The 25698-nt window shown below is 43.1% G+C and overlaps 1 protein-coding gene across 4 annotated transcripts in view; it reads right to left on the reverse strand.

Moving 5' to 3' along the window:
* Positions 1 to 25369, reverse strand: part of CDHR3 (cadherin related family member 3) — a 41377-nt gene extending 16008 nt beyond the window's left edge. The window contains exons 1-7 of one of the 4 annotated variants that reach the window (XM_081878467.1): positions 25152 to 25369; positions 10387 to 10586; positions 9630 to 9798; positions 5688 to 5761; positions 3844 to 3938; positions 3607 to 3711; positions 860 to 1014 (exon numbers count right to left, since the gene is read on the reverse strand). In XM_081878467.1, coding sequence (XP_081734593.1) covers positions 860 to 1014; positions 3607 to 3711; positions 3844 to 3938; positions 5688 to 5761; positions 9630 to 9759 — 559 coding nt within the window. In that variant the 5' untranslated portion in view covers positions 9760 to 9798; positions 10387 to 10586; positions 25152 to 25369. Of the gene's footprint in view, positions 1 to 859; positions 1015 to 3606; positions 3712 to 3843; positions 3939 to 5687; positions 5762 to 9629; positions 9799 to 10386; positions 10587 to 12248; positions 12717 to 25151 lie in introns of those variants that run through there. The other 3 variants (XM_081878465.1, XM_081878468.1, XM_081878466.1) reach the window with 3 other exon arrangements.
* Positions 25370 to 25698: the final 329 nt, after the last annotated feature.

Here is a 25698-nt window from a genome sequence, read left to right on the forward strand (position 1 = left end):
CCCCCTAACCCGGGGCAAGGCAAGTAATTTGTGCCCCTAACCCCTAACCTGCCGCCGCTGCCAGCTTCTTCTTGTTGCTGCCTGGGCTGGGGTATTTACGGTAAGGTAGCCACGGCGGCAGTGGCGGGTCCATGTCAGGTGATCTGAGGCGAGTTGCCACTGGCGCTGCCGCCCAAACGACGCCGCTTGCCCGGAGGAGAAGGAGGGCAGAGAGGCGAGGAAAATGCAACATGGCCCAGCAGCTGCAGCAGCGGCGGCGGCGGCGGGGCTGTGAGGAGGGGCTGCCTGGCGCGCCCTCCGCGGCCCTGATGCGCGGGGACCGCGGCGAGCGCTGAGAGCCGCTGCCTGCCGGACGCCTTCAGCCCGGATGCGCACACAGCTCGTCGGTTCTGCGAGACATGGGGCTCTGCTACAGCCTGCGCCCGAGGCTCTTCGGCGACTCCGGAGGCGGCGAGCGAGCCCCCCCAGATGTTGCGGCCGGTGTGGACGGCCTCCCTGCACCACCCACGCTACGCCACTGGCTGGGGAAAGTTTAAGGACCGCCCACTCTCAGATTCTGCTAGTGAGTGAGCAAGACAAGGAATAGAGGCGTTCTGCATTGTAAATGTTTTGCACCAATAATAAAGCCTTTGAAAAGACCAGTGAGGGACCTTGCCTGATCGCTCTCGAGGAACCACACTGATAGGCAAAACACAGCCCTTCAGATATTTGAAAGGTGATATCATGACCCTCCTCTTGCCTACTCTTCTCTGGGCCAAGCAAGCTCTGTTCCTTCAACATTTACTCGGTGAATTTCTGTAGCCCACAATGTTTCTTGCCATTCCAAATCCTTCAGGAATCCGTAAATTGAAATGCTGACCTGCATCTATGGAGAAAGAAGGAATCCCTTCAGGATTATTGATCCTGAAGCGAAGACTACTAACACCTTCCCCATCATCCGGATCCTTAGCTGTTACATTGGCAACCATCTCTCCTGGTAGACTTTCTTCTAGAACACTGAAAGCTCTTTGTTTCCTGTTGTAGAAAATGAAGCCACAAATGTGTGGGTTTGAGCAGCTCTTCCTTGTATAAAAGAGAACTGGCATCTTGGGTTAAAAATATCTAGACTCTAGATTATTGTCTGTTTAGTGTGACCAGTGTGAACTTCATTAGGGGACCTTGAGCCACTCATTTCTCAGCCTAACCTACCTCACAGAGTTGTTGTGAAGATTCATGACCACTACCTTGAGTGCCTTAGACAAAAAGTATGATAAATGAATAAAATCTAGATTTTCTAGTACCAGAACTCACTTTTAACCCCAATTTTAATGTGAGGGCCTGCATTTATTTAGTTTACTTTTCTCTTATTCACAGGTTTTTTTATGTTTTGAACTGCCCTGAGATCTATGGATGAAGGGCGGCATACAAATTATTATTATTATTATTAATAATAATAATAGCTGTCTGTGTTATTATTCTCTGTTCATGTAGTCTAGCCAAGATGTTTACACGTACTCTGAGCATAAAATTCTGAGATGCATCTAGTAGCTTTTCTACATGGTAGCAAAATAAAACACTTAGGCTATCCGTTGTGGTGTGTATGTTTCCTCCTCCACCAAGAGCTTATTATTCTCATCATACTCTTTAGTGATGCATTTATTAAGATCAACTTATTCAACAAATATAGTTTTATGGGAACCACGAACCTGAAGTTCCCAATACCTTATTACTGTATTCTCAATGAACTTTATACGCTACTTTGGGAGCTTTTCAGTTGAAAAATTGGGTAAAAAAGCTTTCACTAAATGATACTTAAATATAAATATTCCTAGCCCCCAGATCCTTGTCTGTCAAGCAACTGCATGAGCACCTTAAATTTCACATACATGGCATCCCAAAATAAGTTTATGTGTCTGACATCTGGACATCTAAAAAAAGCCTGCACTACCCCATATCGTACAACCTATGACTGTAAGGTTGTCTCCTTTGAGATGCAGCAGAATTCTCTCTGGCCCAAAGCATCCTTTTTGAGCAATATGCTTTAATACAGAGGTTTTCATCCACGACCCCCTTGACCAACTGCATTCTTTCTGCGACACCCCTGTGGGGCTCAGGAGCCCAGTTGTGTCACCCCTTGCCTGCAGAGCTGGCAGCCTCTCACCCTTTTTCAAACACCCTTCCTTGTAGAGCATGGGTAGGCAAACTAAGGCCCAGGGGCCGGATCCGGAACAATCCGGCCTGCGGACAGTCCAGGAATCAGTGTGTTTTTACATGAGTAGAATGTGTCCTTTCATTTAAAATTCTTCCCTGGGTTATTTGTGGGGCCTGCCTGGTGTTTTTACATGAGTAGAATGTGTGCTTTTATTTAAATGCATCTCTGGGTTATTTGTGGGGTATAGGAATTCATTCGTCCCCCCCCAAAAAATATATAGTCTGGCCCCCCACAAGGTCTGAGGGACAGTGGACTGGTCCCCTGCTGAAAAAGTTTGCTGACCCCTGTTGTAGAGTGTTCCCTCAGCCTCGTCTCTTCTTCCCTCTCCTTGGGAGTCCTCAGGGCAGCTGCCACTGCTGCCCTTGGTCTCTGAGCTGTACCCCACCCCCACCCCAAAGATAGGTGCCCCCTTCACACTGCCCCATAGGGACTTGGGAAGCACTCCCTGGCCAGCCCTTGAGGCACCATTCACTTGTGGAGCTTGTAGCCAGGGCTGCTGCAACAAAGGCTGTGCAAGCCTTTGGGAGGCAGAGACGCAAGAGAGCATCAGAGGAAGGAGAGAAGGAAAGAGGGACAGAGGCCAGTGTTGCCTGTGGCACCTCTGGCCATCATTCAAGGCACCCCAGGGTGCCATGGCACACTTTAACATGAGAAGCCCAGGCTGCATTTATGAACTGGCGGAGGGGGTTTACACCTCAAAGTAACTTTTGTGCCACACTAGATGACACACTCATAACACTATCCCATATGTCCTAGTATCGTGACCAGACAAAAAACATTATTTGGTGAAAATCACTGTCTAGCATGCGTCCCACCTGCTAATCATTGTCAATATATGTAAACACAAATATAGAATTGGGTGTCACTTTTCTGATAAAAATAAGAATGCCTCAGAGCTGCTTTTGTAACAACAAAAACAACACCATCATCATCATCATCAACAACAAATATCTGGAAAATTCAGTCTTGAATCTGTTTGGCCCTGACATGCTCAACTGAAATAACCTGCCAAATATTGAGCAGAAAACTCAAATTTGTTAATCACTGTGTTGGAACCATCCAAAACACATGGATCATTAACATTTAAAGGGGACAGTTCCAGATGCCTCCTCCATATTGAAAGAATTCACAGAAGGAGCAGAGGGTGTCTAGTCAGATCCACCCACTACCTCACTCCAACCATTATTCACACTTTCAGTGGATATCAAAAGGAGTTCTATGTGTGTACAGATGTACATAGGTAGAGCTCCTTCTGATGGTGGTTGAATGTGGTGGTGGTGGTAATGAGGTGATCACAGACAGGACAGGGCTTAGACTCATCTATCCCAGCTATGCATGGAGTGGTTTGTGTGAGCTGCCATCCACTTATAAAACCAAAATACACTGTTTTGATACACCTAGAATTTTTCACTTACATGGTAAAATAAGGTTGTTCATCATTCCTGTTTATGATAGTGACTATCAGAGTCCCACTAGTATTCCGACCAAGGTGGTCTGTTGCCGTAATGTTTAACATATAGCTGTAAAACCAAAACACCCAAAATGTCACATTGTGGGTTCCATACGACAGATCTCTTCTCTGCTAACAATAATCAATTAAAAAAGCCAAGTTAGGTGCTCATTTAGGGACTACCTACATAATACGTACTCACCTATGTGGATCTTTCTCATAATCAAATACCTTCAAGGAAGAAATGGTTCCAGTTCCAGAAATAGAGAACAATGGTGATGCTGGGGTCATGGAATACTGAAATAAATGACACAAATTGGAAGATCACAGTACTGCTTTGTTGTGCAGTATGAATCAGAGAGATGCAAATGGCTAGTAAATTGTGTTCCATTTGGTAATTCACTCCCTGTTTTCTTTACAGGAAATGCTTCCGAGCCATAATTCCTCCAGCGATTAGCCTGGACAGTCTCACCAGGTTATACATAATCTCTGCCTTTGTCCCACTGTGTTATATCATCACCTTCATTCTATTTTAACCCTGATGATTTTTCACATGCGCCACATCTTATCTTCACACATACTGTACACCACATAAAAACCTGTTGTATTAAGCAATATATAAATTATTAAAATAAATACTCTGAACTGTACAGTAAAAAAAACCCACAACCAATATCAACTTCACACAATCCCACATGGGATAACTCCTGCTTCCAAGACAGAAACAATAACATCAAACCCTCATGAGATGGGTAGGGAAAGAAGCTGATGCGATAAGAATTCCAACCTTTGTAAAGAGGTAAGCAAAGAAGCATGGTCCTAATATATAGTTGTGTGACCTGCAAAAACTCATTCTTAGTTGTGTTACTTAGGTAATGTTTGGGTATGGAGTGGAAACAAGCTTAGGTCAAGAAACTGACTAATAGTTTAGGGTTGCCATACGGCTAGGATTTCTCGAACATATCTGGAATCCAGTGTCTGTGCAGAAATCGGAAAAATGTCCGGGGAAAATCCGGATGTATGGCAGCCCATGTCGGCTGTGCTGTTTTTGCCAATTTTTCATAAAAATAGCTCAACAACTTTGCCAAAGAAGCTTAATATATTTTCTGTCCTGATTGTCACTGTCTGAAATATGGCAACCCTATCATAGTTTAAGCAGGCTTTAATGGTATTCTTAAGGGCAATAATGTCTCTCTGTCTGGATTCCGGGAAGTCAGAAAACGCTGACAACATCTTGGCTGAACTAAGACAATGGGCAGGATCCAACCAATTTGTTTCATCAATGCAAGGATTTCCATTTGTGCAACAGAAATTCCCACTCTCACCTTCCATTGCATGCCCCATAAATCAGTTCTGAAATTTCTTCTGGAGGTTCTTCTGCAGGTGTTTACAAAAATGGAAACCAGATAGACTTAAGTGTATCAGAGTCAGTTTATCTCCTTAAAAGCCTATTATTATTATAATAATAGCACTAGAGACTATACCCAATGCATACCAGCTCATAAGTTATTTTCCTTACTTGTTCTACATATCTATTTTATGGTTCGTGTTTCCTCTTTTAATTTTCATCTGTTGTTATAATTTTTCTCATTATAAAATACACTTTATAAAATGAATTTAACAATCTTTTTAAAAAAGAAGACGTCATTACTTCCCAACACCTGGAAATCTTCCAGCTACTATCAAGAGGAAAATTATAAGGTATTTGCACAGTAATGTGGACACATCTGAAAAAAATGAACCTTTTTTTTTTTACTCAATCTAGTTTTCTGTGTGATATCTTAATCGCCGTCAAACTGAAAACTATTCCTACTCACCAAAGCTGGACTATGACCATTGTCACTTTTAATGTTTTTCCTTCACCCAGCTTGTCATCACAGTAACTCAGTCAATCAATGTCAAAGACTTCAATGCTTCAGTGCAATAAGTTTCAGATATGCTGTGTGGCTTTTGATCATTTCTGATTACTGAATTCAGTTGAGAAGAGTTTTAACTGTTGCATTTCCTAGAACATAATTTTCTAAAATTAAACTCACACTGACTTACCTTTACAGGAGTGGTTACATTAATTTGGTATATGTTTCCACTTGGTGCTCCTTCAAATTGGTAGATCATAACAGCTGTGGAAATGAAAGTATAATGTGCATTAAATTAAAGAGGTTATGAAGATATTATGCAAGCATATAGGTAAGTAGGCCTGAACACATTATGACTTGATGCCTATATAATACCCTGTGTATCTTTCAGGTGTAACACAATAAAGGGCTTTTAAAATGCTTGCAAAGCTTGCTGCTTCGTTTAAGAAGTCTGTTAAGCGTTTATGGAAATGCAGCTTTAAGATGCAGTGTAAAGGACACTGGATGTGAAGCTATACTCAAAAATGGCACCCTCCTTGCAGAGTTCATTCATGTGAAGGATCACTAACAGAACCATCCTATCAGGGCCCAGATTTCAAGGGCCATCATGGTTGGGTACCTGGGGCTTAGAAGGGCCCATCATCACTACCCTTTCCACCTTGACCAGGGCTCCTGTGCAGTATTGCAGCTGCCGACCGCCACACTGGGACCTCCTACTTGGTTCTGCTGCATACTGGGACCACTAGTCACCCATCTTCCTTGGACATATCCCTGGCTGGTAGCAGCACTCTGGAATGGGAGCTGATCCAACACACCTCTCTGATCTATGCTCTACATAGATTGCTCAAAATGCAGTGCCTGATGTGTAAGATGGCAGGTGATGCCATAGAATGGCCAAGGGTCAGACTGGTTCCCATCTTCACGAGCTGCTGCCACCCAATGCCTACTGAGAAATGGAGGGTGGTGATTTGTGGAGGTAGCAGCACAGTACAATGGCAGTGGCACAACGGTGGGTGGCAGCAATGGAGGTCAGGTTGGCTCTGGCCCGGGACCAATCAGCAGTGCTATGCTTGAGGGTCCACCAATGTGTTTTTATGCTGGCCCTGAAGCCTATGCATGTTTACTCAGAAGTAAGCATTGGTTTATTGCACCTCCAGCTGAGAGAGAATACAGATGTATGTAAGTGTAAAAGAAATTCTTGTACTATGTGCTCACTCTGATATTTTCCAGTGTTCAAATGTTACATAAATGCCACCAGTCTCTAGTAAGCATCAGCAGAACTGGAGGGAGGTTCTAACAAGAACATAACATTAAAAAACCCAATTAATTTAAAGCATAGGTCCTAGAGTCTAGGTTTGTAGAGTTGGAAGGGACCCTCGAGGATCATCTAGTTTGACCCCCTGCAATGCAGGAATATGCAGCGGGGATCGAACCTGCAACCTTGGCATTATCAGCTCCATGCTCTAACCAACTGAGCAAATCACAATGGACTATTCTTGTGTGCCTGAAGTGCTCACTGAAAGGATGTGGTCTGATGCATCTGCTTGATTTGAGGCAAGGAACAAGGGCTACCCCTATGCTATCCATATAATCAGTTATCAGTAATCAATATATTCATATATGCTCACACATAATCAAGGCTTACAGTATTTTATAATCCATTTTGAATCAAAGGGAAGCTGTGCCTTAGCTAACTGCATACTGCTTGAAACAGCAAAATTAGGAGCCAACCTTTCCCCTACAAACATCCGTGTACCATGGACAAGGGGAAGATGTGAATCAGAGATTCTGGTACAAAATCCCCTCAGATACAGGCTAAATTAATCCACAGAACAGGAAGATAAAACCACAAAATCTCCAAACTCCCTGTCCTGTCATAACTAGGGGAGAGGTTAGACAGAGCGTCACTGCAAGCATCGGAAAGCAGAACTAGAACTCCGTGCTTGACCAGGAGCTGGTAGCATGGCAAGAAGCTTGCTAATTGGCTAATTTTCGCTGACAATATCGTGACTGTCTCATGGTTGTCTCATGATCTATGATTTGCTGTGATCTGCTCAGGTATAAAGACCTCTGGATTTCTGTCAATCGGGGTCCCAGTTCCTTTTGGAAGAGGTTCCAAACTGGGTCCTTATTGCCTGGCAATAAACTTCACCTTCTTATTCTCCATTGCTGAGTCTGCCTGATCCTTATTTAACACCAAGCGAGTACCTGCTTACATTCACGTGCTTCAGATTCACTGTTCAGACCTTACCTAATTTCCAATCAAACTGTTGGCTTAATGCCGGCATGCTGGGCAAAACCATGTAGGCTGGATGTGTGGAGGAGGAGGAGGAGGAGGAGGAGGAGGAGGAGGAGGAGGAGGAGGAGGAGGAAGAGGGAGATCTTACTTGCTCTCTCTTTCACTTTTTACATGGTCATTAGCAATGCAAAATAATTAATTTATTTACTGCTTAATGCAAAAAAGAGGCTTCTGAGCAGTTTGCAAGCATAAAAACCAATTACACTGAAACACTAAAATATAAATCTCCGTAATTAAAATACAAAATAAAACATTTCCCTTAAAACACTAAAATATAAACTTCCATAATTAAAATGTGCACTAAAGCAATCCCATTAAAACAGCACAGCAATTAAAACAGAAGACTCAGGACAGACATCAAGGGAGTGCCAGATGGGGCCTCCCATATTTCAGCAGGGAGAGCATTCCTTAAGTTTGTACTGTATGCGGGAAAATCTGTTTGTCGAGGGTGTGAGCGCCGCCACACCGATCCGCCCGGGGGGGGGGGATTTAATCACTCCCCCAGGCATGACACCTGGGGCAGACTGCACCCCCAGCCCACCCCTTGCGACGCCGCTGTACACAGGTTCCGTACATACAGAGCTAATTTGTGGAAGCTGGGAGTGGGTACAGTTGGCATGACACCTCACCTGCTCCAAATGTTTTTGGACTGTGTGAAAGCAGGTGAAAAACTCCCAATGTGGAGATGCCTTGCTTGCCTTCAGAGAGAAGTGCCCATTGTGTATTTCCTTGAACAGGACCAGCACTACCATTAGGCAGAATGAAATGACCACCTCCAGCGGTGGCCCGTACTGTTTCACTGCCTGAGGCAAAACAGGAAGGTGCTGCCCTTCATTAACCACAAACCCCAACATTTGGGACCCCCTCAAACCTGTGCCAAAGTTTTGCAGTGAAAATCCCACATTTTGAAGCACCCCCCCCCCAAAAAAAACTAAGTAAATGATATTCAAAACAGGGGTCATTGGTAGCACCCAAGAACCCAATGTTGTCTAATTCACTCCAAACCAGTGCCAAGGTTTGGCAATTATTTTGCAGCGTTTTGCATGTAGCTTCTGGCGAGTTCTCATGAGAACTTGTGAGATCTCACTAGAAGAAGTCACTGGCATGCGACCCCAATGATGGCGGGGGGCAGGCACCCCGTAGGATTCTGCCAATCAAAGTGGCTGCTTTAGCCCACTCCATGTGTGAGCTGGCCCTGACCACATCAAGCAGGAGTTGCTGGGGGGCCAGCACTGTGAACCCACTGGCTGTTCCCCCTGAGCTTCTGACCACCCCATCTTTAGGAGGATAGAACTGTGTGAGATGCATGGCCTGTTTGGACCCTCCCCCCAACCCTCTGCAACCTGGCCTGCTGCCATCAGATGTGCTATCCTGTTACCATCAGCATTGAAATAGCATTCAATTGCCAATCCAATCAGCTTCTGCATAGAATGGAGAGATGGTGTTTTAAAATCATTATTTCATTTATATATCAGCTTTCCTCCAAGAACTCAAGGTGGCGTCCGTCGTCTCATGCAGCAAAATGCCTTGGGTCAGCAATGCACATGAATCACTGCATGCGAGTTTGCTCTCTTCCAATCACAAGACAGATGCAAACCTAGTGGTGCTTTCAGACTGGGACTTTGGGGCAGATGTCCAAGGCCCCATTCAACAGAGTGAAGAGGGGGGGCCACCAGATCAGTGGAAACATTATGGGGGTGAAGGCAGGGCAGATTTTTACTATTACAAGTCTAATAGTAACGTTTTTCAGGTGTAGGTGAAGTCTTCTTACAGTGGACCTGAGCTATCAGTAGTGTAGTAAACACTCTTTTTTATTTCAAGCAAATGACTTACTTTGATATTTCAGATTGCCTAGAAACATTGGAGGTTCAGGTATATCAAGCACTTGGATTGTCAGTATTTGTAGGTCATTTGCCCCAGCTTCGTCATAAGCAAGGATCTGTAATTCAAATCGATGTGGCATAGCTTCATAATCTGGAACAGGGTCTCCAGTGGTAACAACCTAAAATAAAAACGAGTAATTATTAGCAAACATTGGGTTAGACCCAGAATAAGTGAGTTGCAATTAGTTCCTAATGAAATCGATGGTACTCATGTTAATTATTATTTGATATAAAAATGGAAAGTGTAATGCTGGTGGTCAACAAAAGAGGTTTAAAGACTCTCTCAAGGCAAATCTAAAAAAATGTAGTATAAACACCGACAACTGGGAAACACTGGCCTGCGAGTGCTCCAGTTGGAGAATAGCCTTTACCAAAGGTGTCATGGGCTTTGAAGACACTCAAACTCAGGGCAAAAGGGAGAAACATGCTAAGAGGAAGGCATGCTTGGCAAACCCTCACCATGATAAGCTCCCGTCCAGAAACCCCATTGTGAAAACCCCAGAAATTCCCCATTGTGGAAGGACGTGTGGATCCAGAATTGGCCTCCACTGTTAAAACCGTGTATATGGAAGACAATCTTACTCGGCTATGAGTGATCGCCAAAGAAGAAGATTATTATTAAAGGAAAAAAAGTTATTGATGTTATAACAGTATCCTCCACCACCAGAATCTGACGGGCAAGATTTTGAGACTAAGCAAATATTTACCTGGTACAGAATTGTAGATCTAGGGTTGATAGCAAAAGCTTGTGTGAGTGGGTTTGAGTTTATTATTTTAGGATATCCGCTTGCCACTGAAACATTTGGGGTTAAATCAACACTGAAAGTATACACCACAGTACCAGCTGGAGAATTTTCTGTTACATTGGCTGTATCAGGTAAGCCAGAAAAACTCAGTGTTCTTCCCCCTGCAGATTACAGAGAATCAAAGCATATATTGTTCAGAAATATTATTTTTAAGTGCAGACTGGTCGACAACGTACACTTTGTCTTAACAGTATCTTCCCATGAAATAGAAACCACTTTGCTTTCTAACTATATCCATCTGTCTACCTTAAGCTTTATGACTGCAAAAACATTAACCCATTCATAGCACAAAAAATGTAGTTTTTCTCAGTCCAGTATCATTCATGCTTATGTTCAATACGCTGCTTTCAATCCATATAGATTCTAGATCCTGCTGTCCACAAAAGTGGACATGGTTATTTGATGTGACTTTGAAAACCATTCCCTTGATTAGGTTACCCATATATTTTTCTCCCTGGAGATGTCCCAGGTGAGTGAAGGGGTGCTTGCGATCTTGGTATATGCCCACCTACAATATCACTGTGCAGGTGTGGGGACACACACACACACACACACACACACACACACTGCTGGGACTGCCTGCATCTATTTTCAAATGCACACATTGTTGGGTAATACAGAATCAATCTACAATGAGCTTTTATTTTTGGAATGTGTGAAACCAGTTTATCAATAAGTGCTTTTCAGGGGCAAAAAATATGCAATAGATCTAAATTATATGTGTACTACATAGGGCAGTAAAAATACTCAGTCTCCATTGATTCTAGAATAAAATGTTGTTGTGTGCAACCTAAATGCTGCATCTAGTCAAATGGCCTTTCTAAATAGTCTATATCAAACAGCTAATATAATTATAGCAACAATAAAATCAATATCAACAGCAAATAGAGGGGAAACCATGCAATCAATCCCCATGTAAAAGCAAGTACCGTAAGTCAGTTAGTCATCTCCAAATATTTTTTTAAAAAAGAAATTCTTTACTAACATTTAAAACACACACACACACACGCGCACACACACACACACACGAGAGAGAGAGAGAGAGAGAGAGAGAGAGGGGGGGGTATGAAGTACTTATCACATTCATTGCCCTCTAGTCTACAGTCAACACTGAGCTGCATTGGTCTCACACCCCACATCCTATAACAAGGTTATTCCCAGTAAGCAATGCATCCGTCTTTACTTCCCATGTTTGCAATTGTGCACTATAAGTCCATAGCAAAACCACTAGGAAGTCACTGTCTAGTTCAGGATGGGCAGAAGCTGGATTGCGGTCCTTGGTGTGCCACCGACAAATTTATGGTGAATCACCCAGCACCTGCTGATGTACTTTCAGAGAAGACTGGCTGTGGTGGGCCTTGACCTGATTCAAAAAGGCACTGTCTTATGTTCTTAAGCAAGAATATGAAGCAAAAATATTGTTTACACTGATTAGTTATAGCTTAATTCAAGAAGTGGTCTGCAAGACCTAGCCATTCCGTCTGTGGCTTCACTTCCTTGCCTGTCCCAGGGAAAGCAATTAGACTTGAAAACAGCCTCCCAATTGAAGGAGGGGTCACAGTTAGGGAAGAGAGAGTGAACCCCATCAATTAAGCCTTAACTGTTAAAAAGATATTTAGCACATTCCCTTTCATAGAAGAAAATCAAAGAGAGACTCTGAAAGACTGGGCTTTGGTCTACTGATTACCAGAATATTAAAGATTTACTGAGAACAATCAAAATAGTGTTCCATATTTAATCTAGGAATAAAATTATGTCCTTACCATATATTTCTCCTAACAAAAGGAGGCAAAAGCACAGCATGTCCTGAGTCTTTCTTTGAATGTGGCCATCCATGATCAAACTGAGATATCTTTCTCCTAGCCTACTTCAATCTCATTGCTCAATTTCTTCCTTATCATGGAGGAGTGACAAATCAAACAAAGATTCTGCTGTAGCCAGGGCAGTTTCTAAAACATCAGTCTGTTTACCATCTTGTGAATGGCTCACTGATAACAATCCATCACAAAGTTAGTGATCCTCATAGAGTAGTAGTGAAAGGAGGGCAGAAGATTTAGAAAGTTTACAGGTAGCCAGAATTGATTATCTCAATGGCCTCTTTTCAGTCTTAAACAACATGGAGAAATTCACATGGCAAAAACTGGGAATGTAAGATATGGTTCTACTAAAACAGGCTTACAGAATCAGTTTTATTTATGCTTATCATTATTATAGCTTTTAAAAAGACTTTTGATGGTTCTTATAAGCAGTATTTAATGCCAACAGGATAAATAAAATCTATAATATTAGTTTGGGGTATTGGAATGTTGGGTAATCTCAATGCTGAGTTTATGTACTGCTGGTGGCAATGGTTTAAAATCAAATTGGCATGGGCAACTGTAATAAATAAGAGAATTTATGGGGGGGTTGTATATTTTATACCACTGTATCTATTTCTTCTCTTTCTAGGGTATATGAAGGATCTCATAGATGAAGAAAGTGCTTTTGAAAAAAAACAGTGGTAGAATAGATTCCCCAAAACAGACATACATACATATATTTGTATACCACCCTTCCATAGTTCAAAGCATGCTCAAGGTGGCTGACAACATGAAAAAATGCATGCAGTTCTTTACTGCTTGTTGTATTTCATAATTTAAAGTAATGGATGTATTTTTTCCCATTTAAACGGTTTTACAAATACAGCCTAACCATGGTTCACTTAATGCCTCTTATCAGTGGTATTAGGCAAGAACCTCAATGCTTTACAATGTAGGCAGTGGGTGGGAAGAGTATTCTAATAGTTCACAGGTCTCATTAACAAGGCTTCCCCTAAGGAATGCTTGGAACTGAAGTTTACTACTGAAGGTGCTGGGAATTGTAGCTGTTACCAGTAAACTACACTTGCCTCATACCAATCCGGATCAGTGGTCCATCTAGTGCAGTGTTGTTCTTGTTGTTTCCTCATAGGACTAAATCTGAGTGATCAAGTATAGGTATAGCTTAATTTTAGAACATACAATTTAGAATCTAGATATCTTCTGTTCCTCAAGATTTCCCCCCATTCTCGCAACTCTTTCCATATTCTTTGTTGGATCTTAATTCTAGGCTTGGGCTAGAAAGATTGTAGGACTTGAATATAAGGCAGGATCCAACCAGAGAATTTGAAAAGAGGCCATAGGTGCAGCTAGACATGCCCTGTAGAAAGGTCAAACGAAGAACTCCAGGGATAGAGCTCTTGGCTTCCTTTCTTAAATGTGAACTTAGAAAATCATGCTGCCTTTAAATTTCCACATGTCTATCTCAGCGCTTCTTCATGGATTAATAAATTTAATAGAGGTAAGTCTTCGCACTATTCACAGAAGGGTTAATTTTTATTACATTCTTGATCAAACATGACAGTCCAAATTAACCCAGCATATAGAAGGTAACAAGACTTGGTGTTTGTTCTGACCCTGCTGTTCTTTAAATTTAACAGGACGTGTAATCTCTCTTCCTCTCCCCACCAGAACAGACAGTGAAAGGGGAAGCAGCAAAATTGGACATCAGAACTCGCTGTGCAGAATTCTCCCCGACACATGGACCTGATCTGTGCCCTGAGAAGAGATTTATGCTGTGAGCAATTAGATCTGGATTTATCTTGACATACAAGAAAGGCAACTAAACTATTTGGCAGGCTGCAGTACTTACAGTTTATTTACTGACTCGTTTACATACTGCTGTATAATTGCTCAGCCTCCTGAGCTGATGAGATTGGCAAATACACAAATGTCTATTTGAAGTAGCAAATGGCACAAAGGAAACAGAGTTGCTTAAATAGGTTTACAGAAACTGTGAGGTTTCTATGTACAGAAACTCATGCCTAAGTTTTTCAATGATGTTCTGTTCCCACAAGGAAATAAAATAAAAGTTTGGTCTGACATTAGTAGTGTTGAACAGCATTGTAGCACTGCTGGATTTTTAAATGATGATGATGAAGAAGAAAACAACTTTACAGTGGCAGCAGAGATCTGGTTCCCAGAATGTGTTATCTCTTCATTCTTTGGAAAGGAACAGCTTTCCCTGCTTTATTAAGTGAGTTTCCTCCACACATGATCTAAACCCATGTCTACTAAGAAGTAAGTTCTTACTCCCAGGTAAATGGGGTCAGGATTGCAGCCTATATTTTTTCACTCCCTGCAAAGATTTCATCAGAGGTTTTATAATGGATAAAATGTTCCTAGAATAACAATCAAAAATTATCTCCAGTCTTCCAGGTAAATAATTACACTACTCTATGATGTAGAGTAATTACACTACTCTATGATGTAGGGACGCAGGTGGCGCTGTGGGTAAAAGCCTCAGCGCCTAGGACTTGCTGATCGAAAGGTCGGCGGTTCGAATCCCCGCAGCAGGGTGTGCTCCCGTTGCTCGGTCCCAGCGCCTGCCAACCTAGCAGTTCGAAAGCACCCCCAGGTGCAAGTAGATAAATAGGGACCGCTTACTGGCGGGAAGGTAAACGGCGTTTCCGTGTGCTGCTCTGGTGTTGGTTCGCCAGAGCAGCTTCGTCACGCTGGCCACGTGACCCGGAAGTGTCTGCGGACAGTGCTGGCTCCCGGCCTCTAGAGTGAGATGAGCACACAACCCTAGAGTCTGTCAAGACTGGCCCGTACGGTCAGGGGTACCTTTACCTTTACCTATGATGTATGAAAGGGACGTGGGTGGCGCTGTGGGTTAAACCACAGCACCTAGGACTTGCCAATCAGAAGGTCGGCGGTTCGAATCCCCACGACGGAGTGAGCTCCCGTTGCCCGGTCCCTGCTCCTGCCAACCTAGCAGTTCGAAAGCACGTCAAAGTGCAAGTAGATAAATAGGTACCGCTCCGGCGGGAAAGTAAACGGCATTTCCGTGCGCTGCTCTGGTTCGCCAGAAGTGGCTTAGTTATGCTGGCCACATGACCCAGAAGCTGTACGCCGGCTCCCTTGGCCTATAGAGCGAGATGAGCGCCGCAACCCCAGAGTCGGTCACGACTGGACCTAACAGTCAGGGGTCCCTTTACCTTTACCTTATGATGTATGAGATTTTGGGAGATGATGAAGGTGCACTTCCTTTACCTTGGCCTTCGACACCTGAAATGTGTGTTTTCAGGGCCCACCCTATTCTTGTGAATGTAACAATTTAAGTATTTTTATTCTGAATTTTAACATTGTTGTAAGCCACTCTGAAATCTGCTCATGAAGAGTGGGTAGTAATAATAATAATAATAATAATAATAATAATAATATGCATTTTGTGCATAATTTTTAAAATTTCAAACTGATGTGGGATATGATGCAAACATAAGCTTGGGAAAATGAGGATCTTAGAGAAACTGACGGGTTCTTCTATCCCTTGTTGTAAATCAGATTCAACATGCTACTGACCAGCTGCTGAGGAACAAGACCAGGAGAACTTGATATTTGATCTGATTCACCAGATCTCTTTTTATGTGTGACTTGATAACTGAGTAATGAGCCTTTGGAAAGTGGAAGCATCAAGCCACTGCCAGATGCAGATGGAAAAGTATCTCAGGAACATAAGTCAATGGATGGACAGAGCAGAAGAGAGCTGGCTGACCAGATTCACTAATAGCACAGTGTTGCTTCTGATGGTTCTTGCTTGCATGGGTAAGAAAGAAAGGGGTCAAGTCTTATACAAAGCAATGGGACATTTTCCAGTATCCATTGCACCACTTCTCTGCTTAATCTCCGTTTTCTAGAAGATCTGTGCAAGGGTTGAGAGAATGAATCTGTGCTCTTCATGGGGCTGAAGGAGCAGGAAAACTAAGACTGAAGCACCAGTTGACAAAGTGGGGTGTAGACTGGGATCAGCAAGACCCTCCCTCTGTTTTACTTGGAAGCAACTAGAGCACTTTGTTTATAGTCCTACTTTAATCTTCCACCTTCAGGAGGCTGCCATGACAATTCTGAAAGACGTCCCTGCCTTCTTTGTATGTTCATCACTTTATGTAGTAGCACTTGCACAAAAATTCCATCCGACAGGTACATGTCCTTTACTAAATCACCACTGCTTTCCTGAAGCAGTTTCAATATTTACGTAGAGATGGAGCAAGCTACTGTTACTCAGGATTATTGAGCAAAACTAAGAGTCAATAATCTCTTCCCACTATGCAAATCTGTTCCAAGAAAAATGCATAGTAAATTCAGGAAAGAAAAGTGGAAATACATTATAGCAAATACAACAGAACTGGAAATCTCTGTGTCTAAATGACATTTTGTAAATCAATCTGTGCTACACATATTGCCAAACTGAATAAATACACTTTGACACAAGAAGGTGTCAAGCCTTCCCAGTAACAGAAGTATGGATATAGTATTGTATTTAGAGAAGGACAGAGACTCAAGTTCAAACCCCTCAAAGGTTGACTTAGCTGGGGTGTAGGGGGTATGTTGGGGTGGGCATTAGTTTTGGAAATGAATGAGAATCTCAACTAAATGGGGCCCACTCTATTAACTTTTCATTTCTTCTGAAATGAATGAGTAATAAATGTTATGAATGGGCACTGGTTTCAGTGTATGCAGTGGCGTAGCGTGGGGGGTGCAGGGGGGGCCGGCCGCACCGGGCGCAACATCGGGGGGGGGCGCTCGCCGCCTCCGGAGTCGCCGAAGAGCCTCGGGCGCAGGCTGTAGCAGAGCCCCATGTCTTGCGGAACCGATGAGCTGTGCGCGCGTCCGGGCTGAAGGCGTCCGGCAGGCAGCGGCTCTCAGCGCTCGCCGCAGTCCCTGTGCGTCAGGGCCACGGGGGGCGCGCCAGGCAGCCCCTCCTCACAGCCCCGCCGCCGCCACTGCAGCTGCTGGGCCATGTTGCATTTTTCTCGCCTCTCTGCCCTCCTCCTGCTCCGGGCAAGCGGCGTCCTTCCTCCCTTGTTCCTCATGTAGACCTTCACTCACCTCTTCTTCCCTGGCGGGGAAGCACCTTTTTGTGGTTCGCCTCAGGTGCTAAACTGTTTTGTGCTGGCCATGGTGAGGTTCATGCTATTTCTGACACAAACATTATTTTTGTGTGGGAACATTTGTGTGTGTGTGTAGGGGATTGGCCCCACAATTGTAGAATATAAACATTAATCCTTTGTCAAACTGCCAAAGAGAGAAAGTCTAGTTAGGGCACAAATGTACGCTGAAGCTCCATTAAACAAAATAGGTATTTGTTGCTTTAAACACACAGCTCTTTCATAGAAAAACTGAACTGAGACACTATCATACCTTCAGAAAAATAAGATACTTGCACAAATAGACAAAGTGTCATTTTTGTGACCATTTGGCTCTGAAACATATTTATAAGCAAGTGGTGGGCTTTTGAATAAACATGCTTAGGACCATGCCTTGTGTTGTTTTGCACACGTTTTTCATTTTCCCTTATTATTAATAAGAATCCCTGAAGGGAAACTGCAGGAATCCAATTCTTAACCTGATTATGAAAAAAAGTGTGTGTGGCGGGGGAATCACCATTGAGGGATTCCATGACAGATAGATTCAATGACGTGATAGATTCCATGGGGTCATCTACACAGCACCTGAAAATCCGTTTTCTATTTCCAATTTGTCCTCTGCTGACCTCTGCTGGTCTGCCGTACCTGATCATTTTGTACACAAATAACAAAACCGGGGCTGTGCATCTCTGCCACACAACTCTAGAGAAAATTAGAACTAGGTTGCCTTGTTGTTGGCATTTAGTCGTGTCCGACTCTTTGTGACCCCATGGACCAGAGCACGCTAGGCACGCCTGTCTTCCACTGCCTCCCGCAGTTTGGTCAAACTTATGCTGGTAGCTTCGAGAACACTATGCAACTATCTCGTCCTCTGTCGTCCCCTTCTCCTTGTGCCCTGCATCTTTCCCAACATCAGGGTCTTTTCCAGGGAGTCTTCTCTTCTCATGAGGTGGCCAAAGTATTGGAGCCTCAGCTTCATGATCTGTCCTTCCAGTGAGCACTCAGGACTCATTTCCTTAAGAATGGATAGGTTTGATCTTCTTGCAGTCCATGGGACTCTCAAGAGTCTCCTCCAGCACCATAATTCAAAAGCATCAATTCTTCGGCGATCAGCCTTCTTGATGGTCCAGCTCTCACTTCCATACCTCACTACTGGGAAAACCATAGTTTTAACTATACATACCTTTGTTGGCAAGGTGATGTCTCTGCTTTTTAAGATGCTGTCTAGGTTTGCCATTGCTTTTCTCCCAAGAAGCAGGCATATTTTAATTTCGTGACTGCTGTCACCATCTGCAGTGATCATGGAGCCCAAGAATGTAAAATCTCTCACTGCCTCCATTTCTTCCCCTTCTATTTACCAGGAGGTGATAGGATCAGTGGCCAGGATCTTAGGTTTTTTTATGTTGAGCTTCAAACCATATTTTGCGCTCTCCTCTTTCACCCTCATTGAAAGGTTCTTTAATTCCTCCTCACTTTCTGCCATCAAGACTGTGTCAACTGCATATCTGAGGTTGTTGATATTTCTTCCGGCAATCTTAATTCCGGCTTGGGATTCATCCAGCCCAGCCTTTCGCATGATGAATTCTGCATATAAGTTAAATAAACAGGGAGACAATATGTCGTACTCCTTTCCCAATTTTGAACCAATCAGTTGTTCCATATCCAGTTCTAACTGTAGCTTCTTGTCCCACATAGAGATTTCTCAGGAGACAGGTGAGGTGATCAGGCACTCCCATCTCGTTAAGAACTTGCCATAGTTTGCTGTGGTCGACACAGTCAAAGGCTTTTGCATAGTCAATGAGAGCTAGGGAATATCGCCATCTAGTGCTATAAGGAATTCTCACTTCCTAGGCAAAGAGAATTGTGCAATTCTGCTACATATCACATTAGCATTGCAGCACAAATATCTTGCTGTGGAGAGAAGGAAGGTGCTGCAGGAGAAAGCATAAAATCCCAAGACACAGTTCTGATTTCTTAACAACAGGGAAGCCAGAGAATATTCAGAACCTTTAGAGCTTTCAATGAGTATGGTGCAGATTCCTGTGCTTGTTCATTCTGTGCTTCTATCATCCACCTATCCCTATGAGCTGGAGGAAATATGTAGGAGAAAGAACACCTGCCTTGACTGCTCCTGCCTTGTGAGACGTACACCCCCCCACACCCTTCAATCACATTATAAGGACATCTTACAATAACATATTAAAAACACAATAAAATAAGCTTAAAAGTATAAAAGCAGCAGAAAAACAAAATGTGGAGCCATAATGCTGGTCAACCAAAGTTAAAACACCTGGGGAAACAAAGAAGTATTTGCCTGGCATGGGAACAAATTTGAGTGGGTGCCCACTAAACCTCTCCGAGGGAAGCATTTGACAGCTGGGGTACCATCCTGAAAATGCTTTTCCCCATGTAACCACCCACTGTACCTTAGACAGTGGGGAAACCCAAAGAAGGACCTCGGACTGATGACTCAAAGTATGGACAGACACATGAGAAGAGAGGCAATCCCTCATTTATATGAGTGTTCACCAGCTTTGAATCGGGCAACTCTTTTTAACCAAACTACAAGAGTATTGTGTTTGCTATTTCAATTTTTACTAAAGTGCTGCAGTCAAGTTCATTAGTATAATTATCCTTGATCTCAGTTCTGGTGCTATCATTAGGCCAAGTAGGCAGATGCCTAGGACGCAGACCTCAGAGGGGCACAGTTTGATACTGATTAGGTTTTTTTATATTTTACTTTATTTAATATTCTGAATGCAGTTTCTCAAAGCTCAAACTTATAAAAACTAACATGTTGCAAAAGGGACTAGGTGGCTTAGCAACTATATCAGTTGAACATGCCCAAGCATCAGCACTTGACCTGAAGGAATTGATGACAAAATTTACAAAGGAAAAGGCACGCAAAGTGAGAATTTGATGGGCCTGAAATTGGAACTTTTAAGAAATTTAAATTTTAACATCACAAATCACAAGATTATTCGAACTTATTTGTGTGCCAAAACATTTTATTTTGCATTTGAGAAAGATATTCAAAGCCTGTTGTACAGGCAACAACCATTTCTCACGTGGTGTTTCTGTTTCCAGCTCCCACGTGCGTCGACAGAGTGCATGTGAGTTCACATAAGCCTGCCCCACCCTCATTATTCCCTCTTCCGAGTCCCTATGCGTTGGTGATCATCTGTCAATTGGACATGCCTAAAATGGTCACCAGGGACGCAGGTGGCGCTGTGGGTTAAACCACAGAGCCTAGGACTTGTCTGTCAGAAGGTTGGCAGTTCGAATCCCCGTGACGGGGTGAGCTCCCGTTGCTTGGTCCCTGCTCCTGTCAACCTAGCAGTTTGAAAGCATGTCAAAGTGCAAGTAGATAAATAGGTACCGCTCTGGCAGGAAGGAAGGTAAACAGCATTTCTGTGCGCTGCTCTGGTTCGCCAGAAGCAGCTTAGTCATGCTGGCCACATGACCCGGAAGCTGTACGCCGGCTCCCTCAGCCAATAAAGCGAGATGAGCGCCACAACCTCAGAGCTGGCCACGACTGGACCTAATGGTCAGGGGTCCCTTTACCCTTTACCTTTAAAATTGTCACCACCTCTGTTACTTATTCTTGCAATTTAGAATAAATTCAGAAGTTTCAAGTTTTGTGCTTTTCATTTTTTTCTACAGTTTTTTTTTTAACTGGAGTTAGCCTTTCTTTGGAGGGGTGCAAATAGTTAGTCTAGCCTAGGGTGCAAAATAGCCTGGTACTGGCACTGCTTGATGTCCATATTACAGATGAGAGGCTGAAGTCAACAACAAGTGTCTTGTCCATGGCACAATCTGACAATGTACACATTAGTGGCTTGAAACACAGTAAGGTTGTCTCCCCCCGCCGTGTTTCAAGTCACATTCTTACGTTGCTCAGCACCAGAGAGGGAGGGGGGTGCATTCACCTGAGGCAAATGACCTGATTTGTTTCCCTGAGCTAAACTCTAATTCAATGAAGCTGTCATCTACACTTGTGCAACAACTGCCTTAAAAGTACACACCTCAGCTTAACCAAAGCTTATTTTTTCAATTTCGATGGAAGCTGGTCTAAGGGAAAGCACATCAAACAGGAGTATTTCTCAAGAGGTTATAGCAGGCATAGGCAAACTTGGCCCTCCAGATGTTTTGGGACTACAACTCCCATCATCCCTAGCTAACAGGACCAGTGGTCAGGGATGATGGGAGTTGTAGTCCCAAAACATCTGGAGGGCCATGTTTGCCTATGCCTGAGCTATAGAATATGGCAAACATCATGTTTACTTTGCTGGAGCCAGAGTAAATAATGATGTGTACATAGTCTCTGTTTATGGTTGAGCTGAGATTTTAACTAGGGATTTCAAGCTCATCGTCTTAACTGCTACACTTTATAAGCATGTTCTGGCTTAAGCATGTCCTCTCCCCACATTTTATCATGGACTAGTGCAACAATGCTTCAAAGACTCTTCCTTTCAGTTTTTAAAGAATTCCTACCTCCTGTGAGAGTTGGGCTAATAGGACTGGAAGTTTTCCTGGTTCTTCCTGCGCATTGTGTACCACCATCCATTCCTTTTGGGGAGTCAATACGGTTTTATACTTTACCAGAAATGTGGTTGTCAACCTTCCCTGAGACTCAGGAAATGCTAGCAGACAAATAATACTAATTCCTGAGTACACCTCATACTGATTTTAAAGAGACAATAGATTATCTTCCTGCAGAATTACATCTGTGCTCTTGTTATAAACTGTTCATTTTATCAGGACAGAAGACTGAAAGCCAGCTCCACTAGCAACCCCTCTGATTCCTTGCAAAGCAAAACAGGTGTCAAAAATGGTTGCGTGTTTGCACTTTGTTCATTTACTGAATCCACTAAGAAAAGCTTTGGGCAGGAAACAGCATCCAATTTTGAAAAGGTAAACTCTCTCCAGTCTGCCATGCCTGAAGGCAAAACTAAAATCACAGCTTGTTCTTATTAGAATGCTACAGCTGCTAGTGCACAGTCTGAGCAGGGACTCCACACAGTGTTAGCTCATTTTAATAAGGCAGCGATTAAGTTTCGCACTGCTAGGGTAAGAAAAGGCAGAGTGTCTCTGTCAGGCTCCAGCTGACCTCAGCTTCAGCAAAACCTGAAATGTTTCTATGTGACTAAAATATCTAATTGATTGCACTCAGAAAACATATATGTTACAGAAAAACTTGTTTTATGTTGAAATCACAGTCTGTATTAACAAAGGCAAATTCAGATATTGGAAAGTTGAGAGAAATCATGTTTTCCTACCACAGCTTTAGCCTAGAGACAAGGAGCTGAAGGGAGAAAGAGGGTTTGCTGCCAGTGCTGTGCATATTCACCCCACCTTTGCCTCTAGTAAACAAGACTTGCAGTTTCTGCAATGTTTCAAAGCCCTGTGAGCAGAAACCAAACCAAAATAAATATGAATGTGCATATTAAAAGTAATATGGAATGGACATTGTCCTACAACTATATTTTTCTGCAAAACATTTTTTCCATTTAAAAAAGGTACAGTTTTATTTTTAAAAAAATGTGCTATAGCGAATAGATAAAATGTCAGGCAAACTGTTAATTTCAAATTAACCTTTTAGGTGATTAGCATTAGGAAACATAGCACACACAGTCTATTTTAAAATTTAAAAGCACTCATAATCCAAATAGCATTCATCTGTATGGGAAGACAAATCACACCCCAGCTTCTCACCCACACAAACATGTGAAGCATCAATAGAGATGACAGAAGTGGCAAATAGCCCCTTGTGCTGGTGGGGCAAATAAAGGGAAGGAAATGCCAAAGTGGCAGCGGCAACTTCCTGTAGGAAGTGTTTATCCAGACCTTGTTTCCTGATGGACATTACCAAGCACTCTGAAAGTGTTGCCTGGAAGATAACTGAGTGTTGAGGAAATTTTCCAAAATGCATAAGCAGCAGGCAGTTGATCAGATAAGATTATGCAGTTCTTTATTTATTTTTGTGTACTGTCCCTGCTAAATTTGTTGTCGTTTTCAAATGCCGTATTGGTCAAACAGCGAACAAATAAAGCAGGAAAACAAACAACAACAACAACAGGTGTGTTAAGCTGCATATGAAATTAGCCAGATCCTTCAGCAAATACAGCAAGAAAAGAGTTGTCACAACTAAATGCATAGCCAATGCAATTTAGTATGTCTCTCATCTCCTCTGCTTCCTTCAAGTCCCGCAAAATCAAGATATAAATGTCCATTCAAAAGGTATATCCATTCAAAAGCTATAGTCCCAAAGTATTTGTCAGCAGAACAGCCAAACTCATATCTGTGTTTCTGTTCCACATGATGAAAAGTTTCAATAAATGTGTGCCATAGGACATAAAATCTGTCTGGAGTTCTCTTGCCTGAGTCTGTCTCTCAGACACCAATATATCCCATGCACTGCAATATCACAAGTCTAAATCCAAATCCTCCAGTATCTCCCATTTTTGTGCAATGGCCAGGTGAGAAGGTTATGCATGGGGGAAATGGAAGAAGGTGGGGGAGAGGAAAGACAGCAGTTGAAGAGGAGTAAATATTTAACATGGGTATATAGACTTGGGGAAAGTAACTTCAGAAAATCAGTCTCTAGGAGAGAAATCGTATACAAATAAGGAAAGCCCAGTATGGAAGAGACAGGGCTCAGATGCAGTCCAGCAGTGGTCAACGGAAAATGCAGTAGGAGCAAAAGTTGTCACAAACTACAATATTAGTTTCCACCCCCAAAAGCTGGTAAATCCTACTGCTCTTTGCTTCTGAAGATAAAACTCACAAAAACAAAACAAAACCAACACAGCTTTTCCTTTCAGTACATTTTAATCAGCAGGCCCCGACTGATTTTCAGTATCACTGAGAAAATAAATTATCTCAAACCAAATCTGCAAGAGACTCGTCAGTGAACCACAAAAAATTCACCAAGCTCCACCCGTAACAGGTCAAACCCCACCCCTTCCTCTGTCCATTGACCTGGTGCTTCCTATGTAAACATTGCTGCAGTCTCATTCTCAACACATTTCCATCCACTGCCATGATTACTTAACTGACCACATCAGACCATTTTCAAAATAACATTGGAATTTTGGGATGTCAAGATTGCTTTTTGGTAGCTCTGGCCTGCTTCAAAAGAAAAAGAAGAAAAACACACATTAATTTTTTTTGGAGTGTGACTTTGTTGCCAAGTGTAAAGACAACTCCGAAGTCAAACCACTACTTTGGCAGCACCAAAGTGTCCTCAACTGGGCACAAGTCTGGGCAGCTTGTCTGGAGGTCCTGGGCTGCCCAGACAACAAGACCCCCCTCTCAGCCTCACTGATGTGGTCTAAAGGAAAGCAGAGCAAGACATTTGGCACCAGCTTGGCTGCAGGAGTTGCCAGCAGTTCACAGCACCACCCAACCACCTTAGGGACTCCTTAGCTTGTTCTTCTCCTGAAGATGTCCTGCAAGGCAGTGGAGGTTTAGGAAGAGAGTTTTCCTTCTCTTAGATGGGCTGCCTTCCCAGGTGGATGAAACCCCATGAGCTGATTTGTTGATTCATTCAAATTTGTACACCCGCAGGTCTCAGGGCGGTCCATGGGATGAAGCCACAATACAGAAACACAAAATGCCGAATCAAAATACTTAACTAACTGAGGTTCTGTCCCCCCCAACCCCCCCTCCCCATAAATCCTGGCTATGCCCATGCCCCTCACTCCAGACTGCGTTTTACCTTCATCCCGGTCCTTTGTTGTTGTTGTTTAGTTATTTAGTCGTGTCCGACTCTTCGTGACCCCATGGACCAGAGCACGCCAGGCACCCCTGTCCTCAACCGCCTCCCGCAGTTTGTTCCCACCATTTCGTCCTCTGTCATCCCCTTCTCCTTGTGCCCTCCATCTTTCCCAACATCAGGGTCTTTTCCAGGGAGTCTTCTCTTCTCATGAGGTGGCCAAATATTGGAGCCTCAGCTTCACAATCTGTCCTTCCAGTGAGCACTAAGGGATGATTTCCTTAAGAATGGATGTGTTTGATCTTCTTGCAGTCCATGGGACTCTCAAGAGTCTCCTCCAGCACCATAATTCAAAAGCATCAATTCTTCGGCGATCAGCCTCCTTTATGGTCCAGCTTTCACTTCCATACATCACTACTGGGAAAACCATGGCTTTAACTATACGTACCTTTGTTGGCAAGGTGATGTCTCTGCTTTTTAAGAAGCTGTCTAGGTTTGCCATTGCTTTTCTCCCAAGAAGCAGGCGTCTTTTAATTTCGTGACTGCTGTC

Source organism: Podarcis erhardii, assembly GCF_964252035.2.
Source record: "Podarcis erhardii genome assembly, chromosome: 10".
Classification (NCBI taxonomy): Eukaryota; Metazoa; Chordata; class Lepidosauria; order Squamata; family Lacertidae; genus Podarcis; species Podarcis erhardii.